This window comes from Canis lupus, chromosome 10, assembly GCF_003254725.2.
Source record: "Canis lupus dingo isolate Sandy chromosome 10, ASM325472v2, whole genome shotgun sequence".
Classification (NCBI taxonomy): Eukaryota; Metazoa; Chordata; class Mammalia; order Carnivora; family Canidae; genus Canis; species Canis lupus.
The window spans coordinates 28706597-28727577 of NC_064252.1; the positions used below are offsets into that span (position 1 = coordinate 28706597).

The 20981-nt window shown below is 55.4% G+C and overlaps 1 protein-coding gene and 1 long non-coding RNA gene across 5 annotated transcripts; one reads left to right on the plus strand and one right to left on the minus strand.

Moving 5' to 3' along the window:
• Positions 1 to 865: 865 nt before the first annotated feature.
• Positions 866 to 2217, minus strand: LOC112674979 (uncharacterized). 2 transcript variants are annotated; one of them, XR_004803372.2, is made up of 2 exons: positions 1300 to 2217; positions 866 to 1054 (listed from the first exon to the last, which is right to left on the minus strand). It is a non-coding gene; the product is annotated as an uncharacterized LOC112674979 (long non-coding RNA). The 2 variants fall into 2 exon arrangements; XR_003145693.3 differs by having other exon boundaries at positions 1294 to 2217.
• Positions 2218 to 2393: 176 nt separating this feature from the next.
• TXN2 (thioredoxin 2) lies at positions 2394 to 15370 on the plus strand. Of its 3 annotated transcripts, XM_049115817.1 has the most exons (5): positions 2394 to 2550; positions 3320 to 3573; positions 5525 to 5648; positions 14529 to 14647; positions 15133 to 15370. In XM_049115817.1, exons 2-4 carry the CDS (start codon positions 3320 to 3322, stop codon positions 14640 to 14642), a joined length of 492 nt encoding a protein of 163 aa, XP_048971774.1. In that variant the 5' UTR covers positions 2394 to 2550; the 3' UTR covers positions 14643 to 14647; positions 15133 to 15370. The 3 variants fall into 3 exon arrangements, with proteins under 3 accessions (XP_048971774.1, XP_048971775.1, XP_048971773.1); XM_049115818.1 differs by lacking the exons at positions 14529 to 14647; positions 15133 to 15370 and adding an exon at positions 6302 to 6687; XM_049115816.1 differs by lacking the exon at positions 2394 to 2550 and adding an exon at positions 2702 to 2916 and having other exon boundaries at positions 14529 to 15370.
• Positions 15371 to 20981: the final 5611 nt, after the last annotated feature.

Below are 20981 nucleotides of genomic sequence, written 5' to 3' on the forward strand. Positions count from 1 at the left end.
ACCCATGAGGGACACTCAGAAAAGTGAAAGGCTGACACAGCCGATGACCAGAGGGGGGATAGGCCTGTTCCAAAGAGTTCCTTGCCCATCCCAGGGGAGGAGGCCTACACGCTATGGCTGTGCACACCAGGGGAGTGAGGGCATGAGCCCGCCAACTGCACAGAGAACATGTATGGCCAAGACAAAGTGGGGAAAAAAAACAAAACAAAACCGACTATGGTAGCGATTTTGGAAGGGTCTAATGGAGCCCTGTTATACGGCAGGGAAAATGGGATTTGGGATAAGGAGATGTGATTCATGCTCCTGCTCTCTGCTTGTGGTACAAATAATCGCCGAGCACCTACTACGGCACCAGGCCCTGAGATAAGCAGGGGAGGGACCCAGTGAACAGGTTCAGTTATGAACTGGCCCTGAGAAAACAGGTCAGGAGTTGTGTGTGCCAGAGGGAAGGATGAGAGCTGTTGGAAAACTGAGAATGAGTTAGGTTTCTTTGTTTTTTAGAGTTTTCATTTTTTTTTAAAGATTTTAATTATTTGAGAAAGAGAGTATGAGCGTGAGTGGGGGGAGAAGCAGAGGGACAAGCAGACTCCCTGCTGAGCAGAGAGCCCCACACAGGGCTCAATCCCAGGACCCTGAGATCATGACCTGAGGCAAAGGCAGACAGTTAACCGACTGGGCCACCCCAGGACCCCTAGATTTTTCATTTTTATGTTAAAGTAATCTCTGCACCCAACACGAAGCTTGAGCTCACAACCCTGAGATCAAGAGTCACATGCTCCTCTGACTGAGCCAGCCAGATACCCCCATTTTTTTTCTTTTTTTAACATTTTTTTTAAATATTAGTAATAAAGACAGTGGAAACAAAGACAGTAACCGCAGCGTGTTGAGTGTGATGATTGATAAGGTGCACAGGGGCTAGGGAAGCTTGGAGAAGAGCATCTCTCCCGCTCAAGGAGGCTCAGGGAAGGGTCTCCAAAGATGATGCTCGTCCGGTATCTGGTGGCATTTTCTCCCATGGAGAGTACAGGGAATCCCCTTCCAGCCGTCGCAGCAACTGCAACATTCAGGGACAGGAGAGACATTTAAGCAAACCCTGGAGCTCTAAGGGGTTCCCACTGGAGGTGTGAGACGGGGCTCTGCCTATTCTCCTGCCCCCTGACTTTGGACAAGTCCGTAACCTTTCTGTAAACCTTTCCCTGAGATTCTGTTTACTAAGCTTCTCGGGAACATCCCCTGTGAGCCAGGCACTGTATCAGATTGCGGGGCTCGGGGAGTCAAGTAAGAGCCACGAACTCCTACTGTCAGGAAGCCTGTGGTCTGGGGGAAGAGATGGCACCAAGGACGGATACGCGAGAGTCAGGAACAAAGCCCTAAAACGAGGAGGCAAGTAACGCTGCTCAAAGAAGTGATGATGAGTAGGTGTTCCACCAAGCGGAGAGAGAAAAAAGGCATCTCTTCTTCCTCTTTTTAAAGTTCTTATTTCTTTTTGCCAGAGCACAGGCAGGGAAGCGGACTGGACTCCGGGCCGGGCAGGAAGCCGGAGGCGGGACTCGACCCCAGGACCCTGAGATCGTGCCCTGAGCCCCAGGCCGACCCTAGCCGCCCGAGCCACCGGGCGCCCCCGCAAAGGCAGTTCGGGTTAAGCAGTCAGGGAAGGAAAAGGCAGTGATGGTCCTAGATCGGCGAGGCCTCGCGGGGTGGCGATGTCGGGGTCCGGCGGGGTCCACCGCAGCGACGGCGGGTGCGGGGAAGGCGGGGCCGCAGCGAGTCCCCGGGGCCGCGTGGCCCTCCCCGCACCACCGCCACCGCCTGGCCCCCTGGACAGACCCGGGCCCCAGCGACTCCCAGAGACCGGCTGGAGGCAAGCCCAGCTGGCCAGGTCACCGACTGGGCACAGCGGTCCTGCCAGGGCCCCCGCCAGGGCGGCTGCCCGAAACCTCGGGGTCGTGCCGGAGCATCCTCCTTCCTCGGGGTCTTTAGCCCGCAGCCAGCACTCCGCCTCCGGAACCGAGCCTGCCTTCCCCGGAACGGGGCGGGGGGTCCTCGGCTCCTCCAGTTTCCGGAGGGCACCGAGGCAGAGGGGGGCGGCCCAGGAGCTGCAGCGCCCGGAGCCACGCCCCCTCCCGCCCTTTCCGCTCGTGGACTCCTCCCCCGCCCCCTCTTCCGGACCCTCCTCTAGGACCCGCCCGCCTTTTCCGGCCCCGCCCCCGAGGGCCACCCCTCTTCCGGGCGCCCGAGGGCCCGCCCCTTCTTCCGGTCCTTCCCCCTGCGAACCCGCCTCCTCTTCCGTTTTCTCTTCCCCTCCCCCACCAGAAGCCCGTCTTCCGGTCCCTAACTGAGGCTCCACCCCTTCCGCTGTGCCGTCTCCCGCCATCCCCATTGGTGGGAAATCCAAGCCACCCCTCAAGCTGCGGAGAGAAGCGTTCCGGGTTGCCTGTCCCCGGAAGTGACGTTCGAAAGGCCCTCCCCCCGGAAGTGACGAAGGGCGTGTCCTTGACTGGCGGGGAGGGCCGGGCAGTGAGTGCATCCCTCCGCTCGGGCTGCAGGGAGGTAGGAGGCTCGTGGGGGTGGCTCGAGGCGGTGTCGCGGCGGAGACACGCTCCGGGCCTTCTCCTCCGCTGGCCGGCGGCCGAGCGGGCGGAGGCCCCGGGCGGCGGGGGGACCTGCCCCCCGCGGAGCCGGGATCCCCGGTGGCGTCGGACTCAGTCCGTCAGACACGTCCCTTGGTTTTTAGGACCCCACACTCCCTCCTGTTGCCGAGCCCCTTCGTTCCCCTCGAGCTGTTGCGATTCCTCTTCTCTTGATCCTTGGACAACCCCCTTTCCCCTTAATTTCCCGTTAGAAGGCCTCCTAAACGAGTGATAGAGAGTTGCAGACGGCCTTGGGTTCCAGTGTTGACGCTCCTTTAGTAGTTGGGTTGGTTGCGCGCGCAGCCCGGGCTCGTCGCCGGGGTAGGGCCCGGCTGCCCGCGGGTGACCCCGGGGGACGGGCGCGCGGGCGCGGGAGGGCGCGGCTGCCCTTGCCCCAGCAGGGGCTCCACCAGCGGAGCTCCCGCCCTCCCTTCTGATCCAGTCCCGTCCATATCCCGACTGCTTTTTGATTGCCAGCCCAGTGTTCCTGTCCTGGTGTAGGATTGCTTCTGCTTTTTGATTCTGATGCTTCGCTTAACCTCTACTCTCAAAATCTTATATGTCATTTCTTGGCATTTTTGTTCAGGCCCGGAAATCCTGAGGCGCCCCTCTCCCCCCAGGACCACCCAAATAACCTTTCTTTTCCTGGTGAATTGGCTTCCCGAACTTTCTGCCTTTCCCCCTCACAGATGGCTCAGCGACTTCTCCTGAGGAGGTTCCTGGCCTCCGTCATCTCCAGGAAGCCCCCTCAGGGTCGATGGGCACCTCTCACCTGCAGGGCCCTGCCGTGCAGCCCTGGTCACCTGACAGCAACACCCACCCAAGCCCGGTCAATATACACCACCAGAGTCTGCACAACGACCTTCAACATCCAGGATGGACCTGACTTTCAAGACCGAGTTGTCAACAGCGAAACACCAGTGGTTGTGGACTTCCATGCACAGTGAGTCCTGGGGGTCAGCAGAAGAACGTGGTGCTACTTGTTCAGGAATTTGAGTAGGGACACCTGGGTGGCTCAGTGGTTGAGCATCCGCCTTCGGCTCAGGTCGTGATCCTAGGTCCTGGGATGGAGTCTCCCTGTGAGGAGCCTGCTTCTCCCTCTGTCTGTGTCTCTGCTTCTGTCTTTGTCTCTCATGAATAAATAATTAAATCTTAAAAAAAAAAAGTGATTTATTGAGTAGCTGTCATGTCTCAGTCCCACGTCTGATGCTTCACGTGCATAGTCTCATTACAAAGACGGGTAAGACCCAGTCCTGGCTCTCAGAGATGGAGTGTAGTCTGATAGGACACAGACCAGTCAACAGTCTTTAGAGCTCACTGTCACTGGAGCAAGCTGAGAAACACTCATGTTCTGTGTCTTGCTGCCCAAATGGCTGAGAGTCCCCATTCAGCTTGGACCAAAGCAAGAAAAATAGGACTAACTATCTCATTTTCTGGCTTTGGGTGTATACCAGTTCCTGACCCTGCGGATGAGTTGATTTTTAACATCTTGCCACCAAAACTGGGAAGGGCTGGCAAAAAGTTATCAGTGGCACCACAGTGGTGCCCAAGCACGCAGGGGATGGGCAGGGTTTTCTTTTCAGTGCTGTATGTAAGTTTGTTGTAGGGGTAGTTCAATGCTTCTAGCCACCTGATTGTTAGCTTGGCCTTTTTCATTTCTGGACTTTGGGTCCCGACTAGCCACCTAGCTACAAAAGAACTTGGACAAACCCCTCAGATTGAGGCATCCTGGTGTAGCCTGGGTTAGACGTTGGGAGGCCTTCTGGGCAAATCTCTGACAGATTGTTTTGCTTTCTTTCCTGTTCTTTCTCTCACTCACCATGTTGCCTTGGGCTGGCCATTGATGTCCTCATGCCTCCCTTTCTTCACTTATAATAGGAGATGAGGTGTTGCAAACTTGTGAGTTCATTAATTGAAATCTCTAAATGTAAAGCGTTTTAAAGGCTGAGACTAAAATAACCATCATGGGCCAGGGGTTCATGGCAGGCAGAGCCTTCTCCCATCGTGGTATAGTGAGCACTCCAGAGAGGACTTCCAAAATGAATGATAAATGGGATTATGCCTCATTTTCTTCTCTGACAAAGTAAGATGTGAGTTTGTTCATTCAGTGCCCGGCACTATCCATACCACCTGTCCTCACAGGGCTCACCACCCAGAGGGGAGCACCTGTGATCGGTGCAGTGCTAACAGCTGACCCAGGGCCTGGGGGAGGACACAGGATAACCCAGTGATGAAAGAAGACATTTGGAACGCAACACCAGCCTCTAACCAGCTCTGGGACCTTGCCATGAGTTCCTTAACTTGTAGGATCCTTCATTTCTTAGGAAGGTGTTTTCCTTTGTGGGGTTGAGGGTTCTGGGCAGTAAAAGGTGAGAAGGTCCCAGCATAGCGACGAGCATGTTGTAGACTCCCCCTGGCACTGGCTTCTCCCTGTAGTTCTGGGTCCATGAGGTTGTCTGAAATAACTCCACAGCCTCATCACTGCTTTGAGAGACATAATCTCATTTATTCAAAATAGGAAACTGAGACTCTAGAACAGTCAGCTGGTTGGTGAGGAGTCCCTTTTGGAACCCAAACCTTTTAACTTCAACTTTCATATTTTTCTGTGCGGTGGTGTATTTCTCTTACGCGTGCTGAAATAACCTTTATCAGCGTCTTCCAATGAGGACTTGTGTTTTAGAAGCCTGGGACCTTTGAAAATCCCCCTGCTGCAGAGTTCTGGCTTTATCATTGGGCATGTCAACGTTACAGGTTAATATTCAAAGGTTGTAAACAGAGCTGACAAGGACAAAATGCCCCTCAGAAAGATGTGGGTCAAAGGAAGGTTCTAGGGAGACAGAAGATGGATTGCTGAGCACTCTTGTGACGAGATGCTTCCTTTCTCCCCTTCTGAGGTGGTGTGGCCCGTGCAAGATCCTGGGGCCCAGGTTAGAGAAGGTGGTGGCCAAGCAGCATGGGAAAGTGGTGATGGCCAAGGTGGATATTGATGACCACACAGACCTCGCCCTGGAATATGAGGTATGAATCAGCGGGGAGCTGCCGCTGTGCAGCTGGTGTTGGGGGTGCTTGTGACCCTGGGATAGCTGGTGCGGGACATGTCTTGGGGACCACCAGGTAGCCAATAAGGGATGTCTCAGTTTTTTTCTGGAGCTTTCAGGAGTTCAGAGCACTTTGCAGGTGTGACTATATTGGTCCTCTGAGCTGCTTATGTCTCTTCACCACCTTTAGGAAGTGGAATGTATGATCCAAAACACCAGCTTATTCTCTAAGGCTTGGGACATTGATGCATTCCTTCGTTCATATATTCATCCATGCACATATTCATTTGGCAGTTGTGTGGGAGCCCTGCCATGTGCCAGGCATTCATGATTCTGGCACAACAAAGATGAACTCCTTGTGTCAGGCACTCTCAGTCTAGCAAGAGAACAACAGGTAGATCATTTCACTGTATGGTGAGAAGTGCTGAGAGCAGAGGTGCACAAAGGAAGAAGACACTGATTGTTGGGGTGCAAGGGAAATGCTTCCCATTAGGGGGACCTCTGAGTGGGGCCACGGAGGATGCATGGAGAAGCAACGCCAAGAGCACGGCACACACTGAGACAGGAGGGAGTCTCGTGTGTTTGGTTGGGGGGTGTGTTCATTCAGCAGGTGTGTTTTCTCTTAAATACCAGGTGCTGTTACTTGGTTGTTGATAAGGCAGTGAACGAGGCTGAGAAAATCCCTGCCTTCATGGAGCCTGCATTCTAGTATTTTTGATGGGTGGTCGGCACACTTTTTCTCTAAAGGACCAGGTGGAACATACTTGAGGCTTTACAGGGCATTGGTCTCCACTGCACGTACTCAGCTGCCATTGAAAATAGCCAGAGACCGAGGTGCCTGGGTGGCTCAGTTGGTTGGATGTCTGTCTGCCTTTGGCTCGGGTCATGATCCCAGGGTCTTGGGATTGAGCCCTGCATCGGGCGGGGAGTCTGCTCCTCCCTCCCCGTCTCCCTGATCTGCTTACTTGTGCACTCTTTCTCTTTCTTTCTCTCTTTCAAATAAATAAGTAAAGATCTTTTTCTTTTTTTTTTTTTTTTCCTTAAAAAAACGGAAGGGGCAGCCCCGGTGCCACAGCGGTTTAGCACCACCTTCAGCCCAGGGCCTGATCCTGGGGTTCCCGGATTGAGTCCCATGTCCGGCTCCCTGCATGGAGCCTGCTTCTCCCTCTGCCTGTCTCTGCCTCTCTCTTTGTCTCTCATGAATAAATAAATAAAATTTTTTAAAAATAAAAATAAAGAATGAGGGAGGGGACGGAAGAAAGGGGGAAGGGAGAGAAGGAAGGAAGAAACAGCCAGAGACAGTATATAAACAAAGGGGCATAGTTGTGTGCAAATAAAACTTTATTCACACAAATAGGCAGCAGGCTGAGTTTGGCCCATGGGCCATGGTTCACTGATGCCTGCTTTAGATAACAAGAACAATGGGAAAGGAGCACCTGGGTGGCTCAGTGGCTGAGCATCTGCCTTCTGCTCAGGTCATGATCCCAAGGTCCTGGGATCTAGTCCCGCAGGGAACCTGCTTCTGCCCCTCTCTGTGTGTCTCTCATGAATAAATAAATAAAATCTTAAAAAAAAAAAAAAAAAAACTATGGGGAAAAAATAAGTCAGGAAAAGGAGATGGGGCTAACCATGGGGCTGGGGAGGGTTTCATTTTTAAAAGGGTGGGTGTGGCAGGGACACCTAGCTGGTTCAGTGGCGCATGTGACCGTTAATCTCGGGGTTGTGAGTTCACGTGCCATGTTGAATGTAGAGCTTTAGTTTAAAAATACATAAATAAAAATAAGTAAATTAAAAAATAAAAGCAGGCTTGGGACGGTCTCCTTGAGAAGCCTGACATCTGAGCAAAGACCTGAAGGGAGTAAGGAAATGACCCAGGCAGCACTTTGGAAGAACAATCCATCTCCCTCTGTCTGTGTCTCTGCCTCTGTTTCTCTGTGTCTATGAATAAATAGGTAAAATCTTTTTAAAGGGGTGGAGGGCAGCCCTGGTGGCTCAGCGGTTTGGCACCACCTGCAGCCTGGGGTGTGATCCTGGAGACCCGGGATCGAGTCCCGCATCGGGTTCCCTGTGTGGAGCCTGCTTCTCCCTCTGTCTGTGTCTCTGCTTCTCTCTCTCTGTGTCTATGAATAAATAAATAAAATCTTTAAAAAAAAAAAAAAAAAAAAAGAACAACCCAGGCAGAGCAGATACCAATGCAAAGGCCCTGTGGTCAAAGTGAACCCGATTTGCTCATAGAATAGCAGTGCATGTGTGCCCGGAGCAGGGGATGCATGGAGTATTGGGGATACCCTCCAGCCTTGGAGACCAGAACAGCCGGAGAAAGGGGAGAAGTGCACTGTGGCCAGTAGCCAGCGTGGAGAGCTGAGGAGGGAGTGAGAGCACAGGGGGTGACAGTCGGCCACAGACCGAGGGGAAGGGGTCTGGACAGCCATGCTGAGGATACTGTTATTACAGAGCCGGGGTCATGCCTAGTGTCCCGTCGCCAGATCTGGCTCCCTGGCACATTTGATCTAACTTGGGTTCTTTTTTAAATACTGAACCAGCTGTTAATGTTTATAACAGAGATTTCATGTCAAAATCCAGATTTCTGGTTCTCTTGAGGTACTTGGACCCGGCCAGCGTGAACCTTCATCCCTCCTTCCTTCCAGTGACCGAAAGAGGGGGCCTGTTCCCTTGTCAGGATTTATAAGTCCAGGCTCGGCTCTCATGAGACCAGCTCAAGTGGAGGTGCCACCTCCAGCCAGCCCCCGAGGGGCGAGGGTGAGAATAGGCTGGCTGCCTGTTGCACTGGAGTGGGAGTGATCACCCACCCGAACATCAGGCTGCCCCAGCCAGAGGCAAAGCCGCTGGTGACCACTGCATTTGGGAGAGGGGTGTTGCCGAAAGAAGACTATCCGTGGCACTGAGTGACTCAGGGCTGCTTACAAGGGCTTGTCGGGGAGGGATCACTTGATGTTGTTGTGTTAAGTAAACTATACCCCCAATGTGGGGCTCAAACTCACAGACCCAGGATCAAGAACTGTATGCCCTACTGACTGAGCCAGCTGGGTGTCCCGAGGTGTTTTTTTAAAGATCTCCTGCCGATCTTTCGGGGGTGGGGGCAATTACTGGCCACTCAGATGCTCCTCCCTTTGTCCTACTTGTCCAAGGCCCACAGGGGCCACGAGGCAGAGCTTAGGGCTGGAGCGGCTAGGACATCCCCGGGGTAACTGGCAGGCATAAGGTGTCTTAGGCCAATTCCTGCCAGCACAGCAGTCAGCCTCAGCCAGTGGGACTCTCAGTGGACACGCCGTGAGCCCCAGCCATATTCCAGGATCTGTGGTTAGCCGGTGCAGATGGCAAGAAGAACCCAGTTCCCTCCAACAGTGGTCACACTGGTGATAAGGTTCCCAAGATCATCCCCACCTGCATTCTAGGGAGCCTGGTGATGTTGGGCTGGCCACCGAGGTCCTGTGATGAGGCCTGGAGAGCGTGTGTTACAGGATTGGCTCCCTCCTTCCGTGCTCTGCAGTCCAGATAGTGTGTCAGTCACACAGGACCTCAGGACAGCTGGGCCCACGTCACCTGGTCCCAGCCCCCTTGTTTTGCCAAGCCCCGGGCGGATGTCACTGCTGTGCTTAAGGACCTCCAGCAAGGGTTTTCCTGACCCCCTCCCCCAGCCCTTTCCTTCCTTCACACCTGTACTTTTGGAAGAGAGCCTGAAGGAGATGTTTGAGTTGAGAGATCCCTAGTATCTCCTGAGACAGCTTCCTCCTTTTCCAAGTGTTGGGTGAACATGTGGGAGAAACTGCTTTAAGTTGTATTCAAGGAATTTGGTGCCTCTACCTGAGGTTTCCAGAACACCTCCCCCAAGCCAGGCACACACCCTCTGGGTGAGTCTCCCTCCTCACACACATTCCCCTTGTACCACACTTCTGCTTCAGCTCGTCATCCACCCTAGGACTCCACTGTCTCCCAAAGGAGAAGGAAGGGAAAGGCTGGGGGCCTCAGGGTTTCAGTGTCCCCCACCCCACCCCCATTTGCACACTGCCTTGGCTTGGCCAAATGAAAAGCTCTCTCCTCTCTCATCTCTTCGTCCCCACTGAATGGCCGGGCATTCCCTGATCGTTCAGACCCTGACAGCTACTGGGGGCAAAGAGCAGATCCAGATGTGGACCTTTGAGCCTTTATGCTTTCCTCTGGGGCTTTTTTGGACTTGACACTTGGAGCTGTTATGCTTTTACTTTTTCCTCATATATAGAAGGCCTTTAAAAAACGTTAGAAAAACAGCCAGGTAATAAGTAATAAGGGGGAAACGTCACCTGTCATCTTGCCATCCCAACACAATCACTGTCAGGATTTGGGGGAAGTGGTTTAAGCTTTTATTTGAATTTTTTTCCTCTTAGTGTTTCATCTAACCTCATAGACATCTCATTGAATAATTATGTTTTGGTGCTAGAAAGTATTGTATTCAATCATTACTATATCCCCCTATTTTGAAAGTATTCTAAATCAGTGCTTCACAATCATGCATATGATCTGGGATGTTGCTTAAAAACAGATGATGGATGATTCAGTAGGTCTAGGAAGAGCCCAGGATTCTGCTTCTCTACAATCTTCTCTGTGACCACTGCCAGCAGTTTGGAACCAAACATCAAGATGCAAAAGTTTCAAAGTCCTATGCTAGCCTTCTGGGGGCGTGCAAGGGTTCACACCTGCTGGTGTCCATCTCATGGGTTTGGACAAACGTACAGTGACATGCATCCACCGTTACGGTTTTGTACAGAAGAGTTTCACCATCTTAAAAATCCCCTGTGCCCCACCTTTTCCCTCCCTCCTCCCCTTGGGCCCCTGGCAACCACTGATCTTCCTACTGTCTCCATAGTTTTGCCTTTTCCAGAATGTCATATAGTTGGATTTGATTTTTTTGTTTGTTTATTTAAGTAGACTCCGTGCCAAGCACGGAACGCAGCAAGGGACTTGAACTCCTGACCCTGAGATCAAGACCTGAGCAGAGATCAAGAGTCAGACACTTAACTAACCAAGCCACACAGGTGCCCCAGGATTTGATTTTTTTAAATAATTATTTCCTGGGGTGCCTGGCTGGTTCAGTTAGTGGCACATGCAACTCTTGATTTTGGGGTTGTGAGTTCAAGCCCCTCATTGGGTGTGGAGATTACTTCAAAAAAGAAAATCCTAAAAAAAGTAATAATCATACTCATAACTTTCTCCAAGAATCCTCCTGTGTCCAGAGGCTTCTCATTAGAAGCGTGGAGTCAGCCTTCCCGTGTTTCCCTACGTGGGCTTCCTCGCCCTGCTGGGACTCAGTAGCTCTGAGGCCAGCGTGTGGCAGTTAGACGTCACGGACAGCCGGGCCAGACGGATCCTGTGTCAGACCACAGCTCTGTCACTTAGTCACTCAGCTTTTGTACCTCCGTCTTCTCATGTTGAAAGCCCCACCTTGAGGTGAGAATTCATGAAGTAGAGGATGCAAGTGGTTAGTGTCACCCCTGACACTTGAGGAACCCCCGGTCTAGCAGCCTGGCCGACAGTGATCTTTTCCTTCGCGTCAGCTCTGCACTTAGCTGAGGAGGTTGCCAGCCTGCTGTGACAACTGTCACTGTGTCTGTCCCTCGGTAGGCCCTCACAGAAGGGGAGGACTGAGCAGGACCATCGAGCTCAGTGGCAGTGCGGCCCGAGAGCTGCCAGTTAGTGGGAACCAACCACACACACACACTCATCCCGCCCTGATTTCTCAGGGTCTCAGGTTCAGCCTCGAAGGCTCCAGGTGGCGTCACAGAGCAGGAGAAGCAGCGCATCCTAACATGTCTGTTCACCTTTCCTCCAGCCACTCAGTCCCCTTGGTGCTGCTAGAGTTCAGAGGGAAGCAGCATTCTTGTTCCACCACGGCCCCCTCACACTCAGATCACATTCCAGAGGAATGCGCCAGGGACCTGTGCACTTCCATTTAAGGCAGTGTTTACAAGCACCAGCCCCTCCAGATTTGTGAGCCAAACACAGGATCGGCAAAGCCACATCCTCCTCCTTGCCGGGAGGGAGGTCGGTCCAGTCCCACCCCGGGTACTACAGCAGTGGCCTGGAAAACCAGCTTCTGGCCAGCCTGTTGCTGTGTGTACTCGTCTGATTTAGACTGACACTTCAAAGAATGCCCTTGGTCAGTCATGACTAGACCTTGGAGAGTTTGCTGTACGTCTGACTGCAGTGTGGCCGTGTGTGTGTTTGTGTGTGTGTGCGCGCGCGCGTGTGCACGCCTACACACACATGAGTTTACACAAACGTGATCGTGACAGAGCTGGTCTGGAGTCTGAAAATGGAGTCCACTGCGAGCATAGTCCTACTTAGAGGACACGCAAAAACAGTTAGACCGCTTCTCATATATACGACATAGTTTTTATATCAGTTGAAGAAACGGGCCTGGGTAAGATCCAGTTAGTGATTGCACCTTGTCCCCGAGTTGAGGGGCTGGATTTGAGGTGCCCTAGCTGCCATCACAGGCCACTAGAGGGCGCATAAGAACACAGCTGGGGAGCCGGGCTGGCCCATTCCGAGTGCGTGACTCTTATTTTAAAAGATTTTTTTTACAATTTTTTTAAAATTTTTATTTATTTATGATAGTCACACAGAGAGAGAGAGAGGCAGAGACATAGGCAGAGGGAGAAGCAGGCTCCATGCACCGGGAGCCCGATGTGGGATTCGATCCTGGGTCTCCAGGATCGCGCCCTGGGCCAAAGGCAGGCGCTAAACCGCTGCGCCACCCAGGGATCCCTTATTTTAAAAGATTTTATTTATTTATATGAGAGAGAAGGATAGAGCACAAGTGGGGAGGAGAGGGAGAAACAGACTCCCTGCCGAGCAGGGAGCTGGACACGGGGCTCAATCCCAGGACCCAGGATCATGACCCGAGCCAAAGGCAGACCCCCAGCCAACTGAGCCACCCAGGCACACCCCCAGTGTGTGACCCTTGATCTCAGGTTGTAAGTTCAAGCCCCAGGTTGAGTGTAGAGATTACTTGGGAAAAAGATCTTTTTTTTTTTTTTTAAGATTTTATTTATGTATTTATTTATTCATGAGAGATACAGAGAAAGCCAGAGACACAGGCAGAGGGAGAAACGGGCTCCATTTAGAGAGCCTGATGTGGGACCCTGAGCCAAAGGCAGACGCTCAACCACTGAGCCACCCAGGCGTCCCCCCCAAAAAAAAATCTTGAAAAAACAAATAAATACACAACTCTGGGTCCTGGCCTGTGCCCGGAGACAGGGTGAGCCACATGCTGGACCTTTGCAGTTCCTGCCACCTCTTGTGTTACAGCCATGGACAACGAGGGCAGGAGCTAGTGGTAGGGCCACAAGCAGCAGCACCCACGGTCAGGCCGCTGCCAGATGGGTCTGCCTGCATCTTCCCTCTGAGAAGTGTGTCAGTTACCACCTGCATCAGCCCCAGGACACTCCCTGCAAGAGCCTGAGAACACCCAGAGCCGGTGAGGGGAGGAGGGGAGGAGGGCAGGGCCTGCCACCTGGTGGGTGGCACCCAGCTGAGGTGTGAGAGTGGCCTGTCAGGCCCACAGCTCCTTTTGTAACTGACCTGGGCACAGTTTGAACATCCTGACTCCTAAGTCTGGCTTCCCAGGATGACTCATGGGCAGGACAGTACTCGGAATTGGTGAAGACTTGAGATGTTTGTGTAAATTGCTGTTGTTACTTTGTAGTTAACATGTGTAAGAAAAGAATGTTTATCTTGTTCTGTTTACCCATTTTTAAAAAAAAAATGTCTACAAATGTCAGGCAGGGAGCCCAGGGCGCAGAAAATGCTTGATGCCAGAGTGGGCAGTGGGCCTCATTACATGCCATGGAATCCGTACGGGTCCCCTGAGGGAACTTGAGAACATGCTTCATAGGCCAAGAATGCTGCCTCCATCCCCCTAATAAATAAACCTCAGCTCCTACATGGCCGAGGCCTTCATCCCACACCGTCCAGCATGAGTCATTGAGTTTCTGGACCCTGCTGGCCATTCAACGGCCACGAGCTCATGTGGCTCACATGGGGCCTGTGTTAGAAGCTCCTGACGTGCTCCCCGTAGCCACCACTTGCCGGGGGCTCCTGCACACTGGGCCCTCTGCCAGGTCCTGACACTTGAGGGCCCTGCCAGGTGCAGGGCACATGTTAGACTCTGCTCGCCATGCTCATGCAGCCCCAGACCTGGTGTAAGTGCTGCCAGCAGCTCCATTTTGCTGATGGGAACACAGAGACCGTGCTGACGGGGCCTGCCTGGAGCAGCTCAGCGTGAGCCGGTGGCAGACGCTGGGGTCAGCCACTGCCAGAGCCTGGGCTCCTCGCCGCTCAGCTCTACATACGAATCTTTCATCTCTGTCCTAAACCCTCAAGGATGTCCTCAAGGGAGATCCTGTCACCCCCATTTTACAGAAGAGGGTGCCGAGGCCGGGAGCAGAGCCAGGACTCAGGCTCTCACGTCTCCGGGCTACCCCCTATCCCCACCCAGGCTGGGCTGCCCCTTGGGGAGCTTCTCTTGGCCCCGTAGCTGCTCCCTGCCCCCAGCCCTGGCCTGCAGCTGTGTGGGCTATTTTCATCCCTCCTGTCACTGCAGCCAAACCACTGGGCCAGTGAGTCAGTCCTGCGGTTCGGGGAGGAAGGGGACCGCCAGGAGCCCACAGTGGAAAAGTCTTTCCAGTGGGCGGGCCTCCAGGCCCTGCAGCACCCCTGCACCAAGGGAACAGGCCCCGCCTGCCGCTCGGCCAGTCACTGCCCTGCAGAAACCACCAGCCTTCCCCACGACGGCTGGGGAATGGCCGATGAGAACAGTTCACCTCCAGGTAACATGGTCTCCCTCCATCTCCTCCCCCAGGTGTCCGCTGTGCCCACTGTGCTGGCCATCAAGAATGGGGACGTGGTGGACAAATTCGTGGGTATCAAGGACGAGGACCAGCTGGAGGCCTTCCTGAAGAAGCTGATTGGCTGACAAGCAGGGAAGAGGCCTGGCTGCCCTTGCCCACCAGGGCCCCTGCAGTTCGAGGAGGGGCCCCGTGAGAACTCTGAGCCCTTCCGTGTTGGCCCTTCCTGCCTCCTCCCTTTTGCCCGGCCCCCATGGGCCCGTGCTTTGGAGACCAGGCCCCCAAACATGGGTGCCCGGCTGACCTCCAGGGTGGCTACCCGGGGAATGGTGCTGCCACTGACCTGGGGACAGCCATCTCCTACCCACTGTCTTGTCTGCTCCCACTAGGGCTTGTCTCTGTCCTCCCAGGATGCTGGAGAGAGCCCCAGGCCAGCCCACAGTGCCCCGTGCCGGGTGACAGCTCGGTCCACGTCACCCTGGTCCCTTCTGATCTGCACCCTGGTGCCTGGCCCATCTGTCTCCTGCATTTTTCTTTCCTGCTGCTGTTTTGTAAAAAGAAAGAAGGAAAAAGAAACCCAAACAAGGGAGAGTAATATATAATTCTCTCATTTTTTGTAGGTCTGTAATAAAGAACTTTATGTGATCCCTTCTACCTCCTGCTCTGAAGAACAGACCCTGGGCCCCACGCTAAATTACCCTGTAGCCACCACCCCCCAGAGCCACGTCCCTTCCTTCTTCCCAGGTGCCAGGGCAGAGAACACACGGGCAGGGGGAGGGGGGTGTCCCCAGACCCCTGTCCCTGGGAAGCCTCACTGTGAACAACCTGGACCAATAAAGCTAGGGTTTGCACTGTTGGCGGCTTCCGTTCTGTCTGGGCTCTGGAAGCATGAGGGGCGACCCCTCCCCAGGCTGCTGGGCTGCTGGCCCTGCGTCCTCTGGCTCTGCCACCCTCTTGCCCTCGACCAGCCGCTCCTGTTACTGATGCTGTTGTCACGGTCGCCGCTGTCCGGGCACCACCTTCATGTGCAAGCAGGGCAAGAGGATGCTTGTCCCCTTTATGCAGATAGGGACACTGAGGCTTGTGCAGTGCAGAGCCGGGGCTTGTACCCAGGTATGGTTGCCTCTGAAGCCTGGGCTCCTCCAGCTGATCCCTCTGGTACCTCTGGGGCTTCCTTCTCCACCAGGCAGTAGGCACACGGCCACTCCTGTGGGAGCCAGGCCCCCTAGGGAGCTGGGCTGTGTTTCCTGTGTGTGCCCTAGGAACCCTCAGCCTCGGAGCCAGGCTCTGTCCCACTTTGTTCCCAGCTCCCCTGGGGCCCAAGGAGGAAGATACCAGGCCTGCCAGCCAAGAGAGCCTACCCCCATCTCCCTCGTGGGGCCGAGGTGCCAGCTTCCTAGGGACCACAGGTGTTTGACAGCAGGGGTATCCTGGCACCCTTGCCCTCAGCCTTGGGGTGCCGTGTCTACTCCCGGGTGCGTTGCCCTCAGTCACTCTCATGTTCCTATTAAAAGTGCCTGTGTCGGGATCCCTGGGTGGCGCAGTGGTTTGGCGCCTCCCTTTGGCCCAGGGCGCGATCCTGGAGACCTGGGATTGAATCCCACATCGGGCTCCCGGTGCATGGAGCCTGCTTCTCCCTCTGCCTGTGTCTCTGCCTCTCTCTCTCTCTCTCTGTGTGTGTGACTATCATAAATAAATATACAAAAAATATTAAAAAAAAAAAAAAGTGCCTGTGTCATACCTGGGTCTTTGAGGGGTCCACCCCAGCACCGCCTCGGGAAGGCTGCTGTGGGGAGTGGGGCTGCCTCAGAGCAGCCCCTGAAAGACCTCTGACCCAGGACCCGTCACAGGCATACGGAGGGGAGATGAACCAGCAGCTGGCATTAGAGGGAGGCCGAGAGCTCTGGGAGGATGGGCAACAGCAGCCAGCTCTCAGAGGGCACTAAGTGGGTGCCAGGCCTCTCGAGGCACCCGACCCCACAGCAGCCACACAAGGTCAGCATCCTCACCATCCTTCCCTTTTATACGTGAGACCCTCTCAGAGGTTGAGGACCTCGCGCAAGATCACGGAGCACAGGCGGCTGGGCGGGGGTCCGAGGCCAGGCAGGCTGGCCGTCCCTGCACCTCTTCCTCGTGGTACAAAACATACGTGCGATCTTAGGCCGACAGCTGGCCAGCACAGCAGGCGGTGGCGGCTCGCCTGACCGAAGAGACGCTGATGCGGACGTTGAGTGTCTTCCAGAGACGCCCTGCAAGTAAGGGGTGGGCCAGAGTTCAGGGTCACGGTGCTGTGACGCCGAGCCCGGGTCCTGCCAAGGTACCCGCCGCCGCCGCTCCTTAAAAGGTGCCCTTTGCCAAGCACTTTCTACACAAAATTACCTCATTTAATTCCTCTCTTGTGAGGCAAGTCTTATTTCCATATGACAAGTGAAAAAACCGGTTCAGAGAAATGGACTTACCCAAGGTCATGTCTCAAAAGTGATGATGCCAGATTTAAACCCAGGTGGGGGGTCTGGCCTCGCCAGTGAAGGGCTGCCAAAGGGCCCTGGGGCCAGAGGCGGGGCCTCTGCGCTGCCCCGAGCTCCCTGTCCTTAAAAGGTGTGCTGTGGGGTGAGGTAAGCTGGTGGCCTCGGCCGTCCCAGGTTGGCAGTCTCTGCCAGTGCGGCTGTTCGTGGCATGAGTCACTGGCTGTGAGCACAGAATCCTCGGGGTGATCCCATTTGACCAATTCCATGCCTCTGACCTCACCGGGACGCTGCTGGCTCTGCATTGTGGCCCCATTGCTGCCCTCTGAGTGCCTCCTCGGGCACAGACACCCCCCCAGGAAAGGGGGCATGGCCACAGGTCCCCGGGGCCCCAAGACCTCCCGGGGGGGGGGGCGTTTCTACACCATATTCTCCTGATGCCAAGTTTATCCAATTGGCCCCAAGACGAGTGGAGGACGGAAGCTTGAATTTGTTGCGCTGTATGTACGTTGTCTGCTGTGACCCCCACCACTCCTCGCCAGGCAGTTCTCCCCATTTCTCAGGGCAGGAGACTGAGACGGAGCCATGTCTGGAATGGCCAAGATGCACTGCAAACGGGCGTGCTCACCATCAAGGAGCGCCAGTGGGGCTGCCGAGCCCTAGGATGGGGCCGGACCTGGCCGTGCCCTCAAGAAGTTTGCAGAGCAAGGGGCTGCAGGCCACTCCGGAGGTAATGCCAGGGTGTCACCCTGTGACCCATGGGTCATCCAGTCTTCCTCATAAGGGCCCTGGCAGCGTGACTTGCCCAGGTCACAGCAAGTTTGTGGCAGGGATGCGAGGCCAAGTGCCCTGACTTGAGCCGGCCCTAAAATGAAAGTCGCACAACCTTTCTTCCCGGGCTCCAGGAGAGGTGAAGAGGATGCTGCGTCTCTGCAGAGGCCAGGCTCTGGGGCCGGGACCTGCTGGGTCCAGGGGATGTTGACCCTGCTGCCAGCACCCTTCCCAGCAGTCCCTGCCCAGGCCAGGGGTCCTGGGGGGGCTCAGCCCCTGCCCCAGACGCCTGGGGAAAGTTCGTCCGGAAAGTGAAGGCGGTTCTGGCAGGGCGGCCGGAAATCCCTAATGTGCGGGCCTGGCCTGGGAAGGACAGAGAACAATGTGGGGGCCCCGGTGGCCGGCAGGTCGCCAGGTGGCCAGCAAGGCTTCCAGGCATGTTGCCGCAGTTCCTCTCTGCTGCCTGGAACGCCGGCCGCAGGGGTGACCCTGAACCCCGGGCCTAGCGCTGGCTGCCCGGCTCTGCAGGAAACCCGGACCGCTGGTTCTTCCAAGGAACTTGAGCTCCCCAGCCACCTCCTGACGGCCTTCTGGAAGCCAAGGGCCATCTGTAGCTACTGCACGGTGCTCTAAGTGGGGCAGGAAGAATCAGGTCTGGGTTCAAGTCCTGACTGTGCCACCTTCTAGGTGTGTGGCCTTGGGCACGCTGCCCCCCATTCTGAAGCGCAATGGTGACATCGGCAAAATGAGGCGCCGGGGAGCTAGCTCTCGGGGAGCGTGCTCTGTGCATCATCTCACTGGGCCTCAACAAGCCCGAGAGGCGAGGCTGGCCATCACCGCTTTCCTGATGAGGAAACTGAGGCCCAGAGCACTTCGGTGACCCGGCATTGACAGGTGTCAGGGCTCGGCGCTGAACTCGGTGTGTCTGACTCTAAAGTCTCTGCGTGCCTCCCCTTTGGGGCAAGGTTTTTTCACCACTTTGAGCCTCAGTGGCCCCTCTGCACGCTGGGCCATAACCCCCCTCCTCATGAGGTCACGTGGGGATGCGTGGCCAGGCGTGCAGAAGCGCTCTGGTACCTAGCCGGGGCTCAGAAAGTGTCCCTTGCTTGGTTGCTTGGCTCTCCCCTCCCCGCAGCCACCTCTTCAACAGGAAGCACCAAGTTTCCTGAGATAAGGACCCGGCGCTCACCATGGGCTGGGCCGGCGCTGTAGCGGGCCGTGGGTCTTACGCTGGGCCCCCTGCCCTGGCCCCGACCCCTGCCGCCACCCCCTCCCGCTCTGGAGCTGGCTCGGTCTCGTCATCCCACCTGTGGCCCCGGGGAGCTAGAGGTGGCGACCTCATCGCGGAGACTGCCCAGTGGGATTCACCCGGAGTTGGGCGCTCTGTTCCCCGCGCCTTCTGGCCTGGCTCCCGCCCCTGGGCCCCGGGCCACCCGCAGCCCCTGACGGGAGCACCTCCTGTGGGCGAGGAACGCCCCCCGCTGCTGCACGGCTGCTAATTACTCACTGGGGGTGAGCTGGTCCCAGCGTTCTGGGAAACGGAGGCAGGTAGCGGTCTGTCTCTGGTCCGCTGCTCCCGGTGCAGAGGCGCCGCAGCATCGCTCCCCGGCGCCCGCACTGCCAGGTGCTCCGCCCAATCTAACACCCCACGTAGCCATTGTCCTTCCCGGGTCACATACGAGGAAACTGAGGCCCAGAGGCGTGGTGTGCCATGCCTAAGGCATACCCGGAGAATGGGCCCGGGGTGGCCTGACCCAATCCCCCGTCCTCCCCCTCTGCCACACTGCTGTCCCCAGGGGGCAAAGGATCCCGCCAAGTGCGGGGACGTTGGGCCTCTCTTCTCTGCTTCCCCATCACCACCCCTGGCCAGAGACAGGAGATTCCCTGTCCTCAGGATCTACTCCTAAGGCTGGAACGTTCTCTCCAGTCCCAACATGACAACCTCACCCCTACCTCAGCCGGCTGGTGTCTGTGAGTGCCTCTCTCGGCCTGGCATGGATGCCACAGGACACGCGCGTCATGACGAAAAAGTGCGGAATGATTGCGGGTCCTCAAGGGGGTGCAGATCTGCAAGGGCTACCTCAGACGGGTTTTGTTTTGAAGAACTGACGAGAAGGGAGTCTGAAGAGCAAGCAGGGGGAAGGGCATTCCAGGCAGAGGGGAGAGCAGGTGCAAAGGCACAGGGGTGGGAAAGCACCTCTGTCCGGGCACGGAGGCTGGGAGGCAGGCGGCCGGCGGGGCCCACTGACCGGCCATGGAGGCCTTGGAGTCACGTAGACCCGGCTCCAATCCTAGCTCTCCCCTCCTTTATTTTTTGTTAAAGATTTATTTATTTCTTCATGAGACACACAGAGAGAGGCAGAGACACAGGCAGAGGGAGAAGCAGGCTCCCAGGATCCCAGACCCCGGATCACGCCCTGAGCCAAAGGCAGATGCTCAACCACGGAGCCACCCAGGCGTCCCTAGAGGTTTAATAGCAATGAATAACACACCGCGGTTGCGGGCACTGTCCTAACACTGTGTATTAATTGCTTCAGCGTCCATAAAACCCTAGGAGGTAGATTCCAGTATCAGCTCCAGTTTATGAATGGGGAAATTGAGGCACAGATGGTTTAGTTATGACCCCAGGTGCAGAGCCAGGGGTCCCCACCACTGTCTGACTGGTGCCCTGCTCTTCACCCTCCCCTAGAGCCTTACCATGACCTCTAGCAGCATCTCCCCCACATCCCAGACCGCTCAGCGACGGTCACACCATTAGCCTTCCCCTACTGTCCCACATTCAGGTATTTTCCAGTTAATATTTCCGTCCATTATAAATGAGACTGGACGCAGTTGACCATGTTTGGACATAGAGCTTCTTTCTTCTTTTGGATTTTATGGATGCAGGTTTCTCTGGGCAAAGGGAGCATTTTATTGTCACTGAGAGGCTGGAAGGACTGTCCCCGGGGCCTGAAACCTGAGCTAGGTTCTCTCTGAGCGAGCTCCTGCACCTCCCACCTGCTGGTTGACTTTGGGGGAGGGGAGGGTGAGCGACAGGAATGTCATCCAACCTGCCCCAGCTCCGGCCACCTCTACCTTAGAAAGTTCCAGGCCCTGGTCAATTATACTTCAATTTTAAAAAAGAATAAGAATAAAATAACTAAAAAAAAAAAAAAAGAATAAAGTAACTTCCAGCCCCTGTCCCCGCCCACCCAATCCTGGCCTTTCTGCGAACTGGAGTCCAAAGCAACC

Coding starts and splice junctions, on each gene's coding strand:
- TXN2 (XM_049115817.1), top strand. CDS start 3,320: ATGGCTCAGCGACTTCTCCTGAGGAGGTTCCTGGCCTCCGTCATCTCC. Junction 3,574..5,524: donor GTTGTGGACTTCCATGCACA/GTGAGTCCTGGG, acceptor TCCCCTTCTGAG/GTGGTGTGGCCCGTGCAAGA. Junction 5,649..14,528: donor ACCTCGCCCTGGAATATGAG/GTATGAATCAGC, acceptor CTCCTCCCCCAG/GTGTCCGCTGTGCCCACTGT.